At 37.3% G+C, this 7302-nt stretch overlaps 2 protein-coding genes across 2 annotated transcripts; one reads left to right on the top strand and one right to left on the bottom strand.

The window, feature by feature from the left end:
* Positions 1-736: 736 nt before the first annotated feature.
* LOC117620552 (putative glutamine amidotransferase GAT1_2.1) lies at positions 737-2767 on the top strand. Its single transcript, XM_034350647.1, has 4 exons — positions 737-952; positions 1069-1832; positions 1932-2144; positions 2256-2767. Exons 1-4 carry the CDS (start codon positions 865-867, stop codon positions 2505-2507), a joined length of 1317 nt encoding a protein of 438 aa, XP_034206538.1. The 5' UTR covers positions 737-864; the 3' UTR covers positions 2508-2767.
* An 887-nt stretch (positions 2768-3654) lies between these two features.
* LOC117621595 (putative pectinesterase 63) lies at positions 3655-5477 on the bottom strand. Its single transcript, XM_034352164.1, has 4 exons — positions 4918-5477; positions 4589-4795; positions 4137-4378; positions 3655-4023 (listed from the first exon to the last, which is right to left on the bottom strand). Exons 1-4 carry the CDS (start codon positions 5416-5418, stop codon positions 3858-3860), a joined length of 1116 nt encoding a protein of 371 aa, XP_034208055.1. The 5' UTR covers positions 5419-5477; the 3' UTR covers positions 3655-3857.
* Positions 5478-7302: the final 1825 nt, after the last annotated feature.

Here is a 7302-nt window from a genome sequence, read left to right as displayed (position 1 = left end):
CAAGAATTAATATTAAGTTTAGTTAAGTTTTGGCTGGAGAATGGTATCCCATGTCTTGTGGATTGGATTTGTTCTGACCCTAGTTAATTGAATAAATTCTTCTCTTGATAAACAAAAAGGAAGTATTCAAAATGAGTTTGGCAGCTGAATTATGTACAATTTAAAATTGAACTATACTTCTTAATGAAATGTCGGTTAAGTACATCAAGTAAAGGAGCCATCTTCTATTATGTTCAATTGTGTACTCGAAACATCAGATATACAATATGTGATGAAAATTACTGCACAAAGAGAGAAAAAAGTAGGCCGTCAAATACAGAAAATAAATGTGTAATTAAATGACTATATTATGCAAAATAGCTTCATTTAATCTTAACTTACACCTTGACCAAAAAAATATCTTAACTCACACCCTCTTGCTAATTCAGATATATATATTTTTCAATATAAGCGTTAGTTTAAACTACCTTCGACCTCGTTAGCAATACAGATAACTATTAAATGGTTTGTTTTTAGATTTGGAAGGAATATTCGAATTGTTAATTATGATAGTAGGTATATTAATCGTGTGTGTGTCTTTTTTAGCACTAATAATAAAATTTATATTGTTACCTATCTAATTCAACAAACCGACTTTGAAAGTGTGAGATGTATGCGGCGCCTGGACTACGTACACCTCTCTTCCTCACCTGCTTGCTTCGACCGATCTTCTTTAAATAGCGCACATCATCTCTGTCTTTCTTATCCTTTTCCTCTAATTTTAGGAAATCAAACTCCTCCTACTTCTTAATCTCTACTTAATTCTTCTTCTTCTCTCCCATTCCAAAAAATAATAATAATAATAATAAACCCAACCCAACAAACATGGCTTCTGATCTCTCCGTCATTCTCCCTCGCGTTCTCATCGTCTCTAGACGTACCCTTCGCAAGAACAAGTTCGTAGATTTTGTGGGTACGCTTCCGATTCCCATAACAACAACAATTCATCTTCTTTTTCTGTTTTTATTTAATTTTTTTTTCCCTAATAATTTGCACTAATTAATGTATGCATAATATATGTGATTTTAGGTGAATACCATCTTGATCTCATAGTAGGCTATGGAGCAGTGCCAGTGATTGTGCCCCGTGTCAATGGGGTCCACATGTTACTGGACAGCTTCGAGCCCATCCATGGAGTTCTGCTCTGTGAAGGAGAAGACATCGACCCATCGCTGTATGAAACAGAGGTGGATGTTTCAGGCCTTTCACCAGAAGAATTGGAAGAAATCAGGAGGCTTCATGCAAGTGACACAGCCATTGACAAAGAAAAAGACTCCATTGAAATGAGGCTGGCCAAGCTTTGCCTTGAAAGGAACATACCCTACTTGGGCATTTGCAGAGGCTCACAAGTCTTGAATGTGGCATGTGGAGGTACCCTTTACCAGGACATAGAGAAAGAGCTCTCCAAAAAACACAATGAAAATTATGAGTTAAAGCCTCAAAATGGGGTTCAAGTTCAACATATTAATTATGATGATTATGATGGGCACAGGCATGTGGTGCAGGTGGTGGAGGAGACCCCTTTGCATCAATGGTTTAAGGAGTCTGTGGAGAAAGAAGGGAAGATGGAGATTTGGGTTAATAGTTATCACCATCAGGGTGTTAAGAAATTGGCTCAGAGGTTTGTGCCAATGGCATTTGCACCAGATGGTTTGATTGAAGGGTTTTATGATCCAGATGCTTATAATCCTGAGGAAGGTAAGTTTATAATGGGGCTACAATTTCATCCAGAAAGAATGAGGAGGCCAGATTCAGATGAATTTGATTACCCTGGTTGCCCATCTGCTTATCAGGTCTCTTACCTACTTTTTGCTTTTATTTTTTTTTATCTGTTGATAGATATGGGATTCTAGAGGTTGATTATTGATTTTATTTTTACCGGGTTTTTGTAGGAATTTGTGAAGGCAGCAATTGCTTACAAGAACAAGGTTAATAGCTCAACTTCAGTTCCACAACCTTTGAAGCTTGATGGTGAAATGGAGATGAAGAGAAAGAAAATTGTCAGAAGTTTCTCAATTGCAAGAAACATATACAGTGGAGGCCTAGGAAGTGGTTTGCAACGAATCAAGGAATCTGAACTTGAAGCTGGAGCAGAATTCCTTGAGGTTTCTGATAGATTACCAACTGTTTGATATTTTGTTCCAAAGTTTTGCTATTTTTTCTTTGGGTCATTTTAATTTGATGGTAATATGTGTTTTTGTCTTATTTATCTGCAGTCAAACACAGCATTGAGCTTACAGCAGGAGAATAGGCTAAAGCAAATGGGTGCAACAGTGAGAAATGCAGGGTCCTACATAGAGAGATTGAAATTGAATGAGGAGAGAGAAAGGTTGGCAAGGAATGTGATGGGGAAAATGTCAGTTGAGCAATTGTCTGATCTGTTGGCTTTCTACCATATGATGGGGCAAATCTGTTCTGAAGTTTTGGAAAGAAAGCTCAATGGGATTGTCAATGATATTGATCCTTGACCATTTCACCCCCTGTTTTTTAGCTGAACATATTTCATGCTTTGAGGTCAAAAAGGTAGCTAGCTGCTGCTTTGTGCTGAACTCACATGAATCTTGGATGATGGGCTCATGCCTATATCTCCTTTTTTACTTGTCTCTCTTGTTTCCTGTTACTTACCCTGAAAAGTTGTCCCCTATTTTTTTTCCCTGTTGAATATGAAATAAAGTGTGTAATTTATGCGTGCATAAAACCTTTACAACCAGTTTTGGAACTTATTAGATATACGTGTGTCATTTCAACAATTTAACAGATTTTTGGAAGAAAGATGGATGGAAATCGATAACTGAGATTAGTTATGACCACAATTGTTTACCTTGAGGATCGTTAGTGACACAAAAAAACAAAATGGACTCAAAACCTGATAATTTTGTTAACCTCAAGAATGTTTTGTGATAAAAACACAAAGCATTATTTTACAATCAATGTGGTCCTTATTGTTCTTTACTTTCTGAAATCATGTGCTGATTCTATAATATATGTCTTGGTTATTTCGTTTGATAATACCTTCCTACAATTTTTGAGTACTAGTTGTACATAATCTCATTTAACATAGATTTGTTTGGGACTGTTGTCATCATCAGAACAACCCTGTTTAAGGGTTGAAATTTTTCCCAAACAACAAAAAAAAGTGGAAGCCTGTATTTTGTGAGTTGGGCTCCAAGCCTTGTGGCGGGAGACTGGGGACTCTTATGGGCTAGGCCTTCCTTCAAGCTCCACCCATTTAAATCAAAACCGAATATTTTGATCCAACTGCACAGCCGCCACTCACCACCACCATTCACAAACCCGGATTATAGCGATTAACATCCCTGAATAGCCTAGAGGACTAGTGATTCATTTGGTTTAAGAATTCCCCAGAAAACAAAACTGCATACTAGAAAAAACAACTTTGCGCTGTTAAAGAGTTTACTATAAAAAAAAGTTCACAGAAATTGAAGAATCACGTAAATACGAGTTGCAGACTTTCTTTAAAAAAATAAAAAATTCGGTATATAAAACGAATTTAACAATAGTTTGATATGTTATGTTGTTGGACAATTGATCAATTGATGGAGACTGACGACCTCATATATAATATGTTGAATATGAGAGTTCTCCTCTGCATGATGTTGATAAAATCCTGAGATATATAGTTTCTCAGCCCCAAAATCTCAGACCTGTATATTTGATCCATAACAAATCGATAAATTACAATTTATTCTGTTAGCACCAAAACATTGGCAACAAACAAGCTTTTCCATCCCAAAATTTTCAAAATTGAACTTTAATTACTAAATTGTGGAACCCATTAAGAAAATTATATCCAATATCTACACTTTGGGATTTGGAGGAGGAAGCAGCCATTTGGAACCCTGAATATAGCCAAGACTTAGGAAAGGTTTGATTTGTTCGTCCGTCAGATGTTTGGTGTATTTTACTCTCCCAGCCACACTTGAACCTGGACCCGAACACTTGTATTCTCCATAGAACACAGTGCTACAATATTGCCACATACACACAAAAAAAGAAATTATTGATAAGTGTTAATTAACTCTACAAACCAATCAATTATATGAAACTATTTAATTAGTGTATATAAATTTGCTTACTTGTCACGTTCGGGGCGGTTATCATTGCTCCAGCCGGCGGGGTTGATGACCTCAGACATGCTGGTGTAGGCAAAGACCACCATGGGACTAATCCTCCAAGCCCTGCCCAAATATGTGCCATTTCCAGTCCCAGTTATCTTGCAGTGGACAAATGAGTATTCAGTATCATCTGAAGCTGAGTCCCTTGCTTGTGCTGTTATCACTGTTAATCCATTATCCCCCACCACATGTAACTCATTGTTCTGCACCCATTAATTAATTAACCATCAAAACCATGACATAATATAGACCATCAACAACCTCAATTATACAGATGAGTTAATCGTACATATAACGTTTCTCTTACAACATGTACGTAAAATTCACTATTATATGACGAGACTCGCATATAGAGTTCCTCAACAGATTTTCCTTTCATTGAGGAATTATAAGGAGAGTTTGGGTGGCATTACCAAATAGAGAGACTTTCCACTTCCCCAGATGAAATCCACAGTGCCTTCAATAAAGCAGTCCTTGAAAAAATGATTGCCCTTATCATCACAAAGGGTGTCCTGGAAACCAATAAGCTTGCAATTGTACAAGGCTGACTTGTTCCCCGACACCCTCAATGCCACTGCCTGCGCTCCCACTGCTTTCCCATCTGGCCTTGGTGAAGAGTTCTTCACAACCACAAATCAATGCAAATTTTAATCTCCACACAAAAATAATAAAAGAATGTCGACAAATATTTATTCTATAATGATAATATCATATGACATGTTGATTTGATAAATTTAAATACCTTAATAATAACATTAGCTGCCATGAAGTAGTCAGATTCAGCAATCACTGTGGCACTGTTCACAGTTCCATACTTTTGGGCTGTGCCACCAAAGGTCAAAGTTGGCATATTGGTTGGAGAGCCATAAAATGTAACAAATGGTTTATTCCGTGGAATTGTGATTTTCTCTTCGTACTCTCCCTCTCCAATGTACACAATGACACGTTTAGTGTTGTCGGCCGGAATGCTATTAATGGCATCAGTAATAGTCTTGAATTGTCCACTTCCATCTTTCATGACCTTGATGACGGTTTGACCAGCCTCAGCCGTTGCAAGAGCAGGGTCAAGCGTGCCTTGTCGTGCTGTGTACGGCTTCACATTGTTATTGAACCACGTGTTGACTTGGGATTGGTCGGCTGGTACCGGTGTATCATCATCAGCCATGGCTATGGTGGCAGTGAGAAGAATTAATGTCATGGTTAGAGCTGCATCGACCCCCATGCATGTTGTTTTTCCGGCCATTTTTTTTTTTTTTTGGATTTTTGGTTTTGAGGTTTTGTATGTTTTTGGGTGCTATTGATTAGAATGGTAGAAGGATTTGATTTTATAGTCCACTATGCAAGAGCTGTTGAGGTACATATTTAGAGGGATTCATCCAAAATTGGAGAAACTTGGAGAGCTTCTCGCACATTTTGCTTTCCAATTAGTGGCTAATGTTCATTGGGATTTCAGATCCACACTTTGAATTAGCTAATTTGGAAGGAAGAGGACATAATTAAGAGAGTTTTACTTAACCATCTCATGTAAAATCTCAATTATAGCCTTGACAATTAAGGATATAGCATCATATAGTCACAAATTAGCAAGGGTGGAGCCATAGTTAGACTAGGGTGGGCTCCACCCCAGTACAACTATCTAGAAAAACGGAATTTAGTGTTAATTTTAGGAAGTTCATCTTATTTAATGGAATTCGTCTCATTCAGAAAAAATGTAGTTCACTCAAATTAGAAAGAGTGCAGTTGTCACTGAGACAATTAATCCTCTTGATAGGGTGACAATACATTTATATAAATAAATAAAAATCTGTCTTTAATTATTTTCATGATCATTTAGAAGTGAAGCAATTAAAAACCTAGCCCAAGGTCACTTTGCACTTCCAGGACCGGTTACAGGCTACATGGTTAGTCCATTTCAAAGTCGATGTCGAATTGGAATTAGATAAGCTCTTGAACCTCTTCCAATCGTGAACCACAGCCGTTGGATCAACCACCTTAGCACCTATAGTCCGGCAGCAATTGGCATGAACGGTTGTGACAGCGTTGAAGTCCCTGCTAACTTCAGAGAAGCCACTGAAGTAACGTGTGTCCAAAAACCTCACGCTGAGGCCTAACTCTCTGAAAACACCTTCCTTCATCATGCCATTTAAAACATGCTGATCTTTCAATTTGGTTGAGTAGTTTTTCTGGGCATACCACTTTTCGAATAAGATTGTTCCGTTGTTAGATCTCACCATGTAGAAACCTGGGTTGATGGGGTTTGCTTCAGACAATTGATCACCATTGAAGCTATCGGTGCTGATTTGAAGATCTATGCTTTCGTTGAAGCTAATTAGCCTCGGAAAGGGGTTCCTTATAGCCACATCACATCTATGTCCTGGGAATGAAAGGTTACACTACTACAAATAAGCAAAAAGACGACGGTAAATCACCGTCGTGTATTGAGTTTTTCAGTGGTCGTGGAATCCACCGTCATCTTTTCCCTCATAAACCACGACGCTAAATCACCGTCGTTGTTAAAATATAAAACGTCATCAACAAATAAAAAACGACGTCTTTATTCTACAAAAAGAACGAAAAAAGCAGTCGGGGATGAGAATAGACGACAAACTCTCGAAAAAAACCGTCGTTAGAAAGGAAAAATATGACACATATTAACAGAACAAGGCCGCAAAATAGACATACAACGACGCAAATTAAAATAATACGCCGTTAAATATAATTTTCACGACAACAAAAAATATGACGTCTTTAAGAAAATTAGAAGACGACGTTATTGATTCCTACTACGTCGCATATATAAAAACAGCCGTCGTATAATACATTTTCCACTTCGATTTTTCTATAAAACATGACGTGGAAATAGTTGTCAGTGTCATTGTTTACGACGTATGTATTTATATATTAGACGTTGAAAAAAACAAACAACGCCGGTTACGAATATATGAGAGTCGTATTACAAAATTTATACGTCCTATTTTCAGAAACAACAACGACGATAAATTAGACGTTGTTAAATAAAACAACGTCGAAAAAAAATAAAAACAGACGTGTTTAGTCTGCATAAGTTTTAAAAAATAGTCGAGGATGAGAATAGACGACCAACACAAACAAATCACCGTCGTTAAAA

The sequence above is a fragment of the Prunus dulcis genome, chromosome 3 (assembly GCF_902201215.1).
Source record: "Prunus dulcis chromosome 3, ALMONDv2, whole genome shotgun sequence".
Classification (NCBI taxonomy): Eukaryota; Viridiplantae; Streptophyta; class Magnoliopsida; order Rosales; family Rosaceae; genus Prunus; species Prunus dulcis.
Note: the sequence above shows the minus strand (reverse complement) of the source record. Positions and strands in the feature narration are given on the sequence as shown.

Excerpts from the sequence above, each read along its gene's own strand:
- LOC117621595 (XM_034352164.1), bottom strand. The coding sequence starts at position 5,418 with ATGGCCGGAAAAACAACATGCATGGGGGTCGATGCAGCTCTAACCATG. Across the intron at positions 4,796-4,917 it reads CAGCTAATGTTATTATTAAG|AACTCTTCACCAAGGCCAGA; the intron begins GTATTTAAATTT and ends GTGGTTGTGAAG. Across the intron at positions 4,379-4,588 it reads GTGGAAAGTCTCTCTATTTG|AACAATGAGTTACATGTGGT; the intron begins GTAATGCCACCC and ends TAATGGGTGCAG.
- LOC117620552 (XM_034350647.1), top strand. The coding sequence starts at position 865 with ATGGCTTCTGATCTCTCCGTCATTCTCCCTCGCGTTCTCATCGTCTCT. Across the intron at positions 953-1,068 it reads CAAGTTCGTAGATTTTGTGG|GTGAATACCATCTTGATCTC; the intron begins GTACGCTTCCGA and ends ATGTGATTTTAG. Across the intron at positions 2,145-2,255 it reads CTGGAGCAGAATTCCTTGAG|TCAAACACAGCATTGAGCTT; the intron begins GTTTCTGATAGA and ends ATTTATCTGCAG.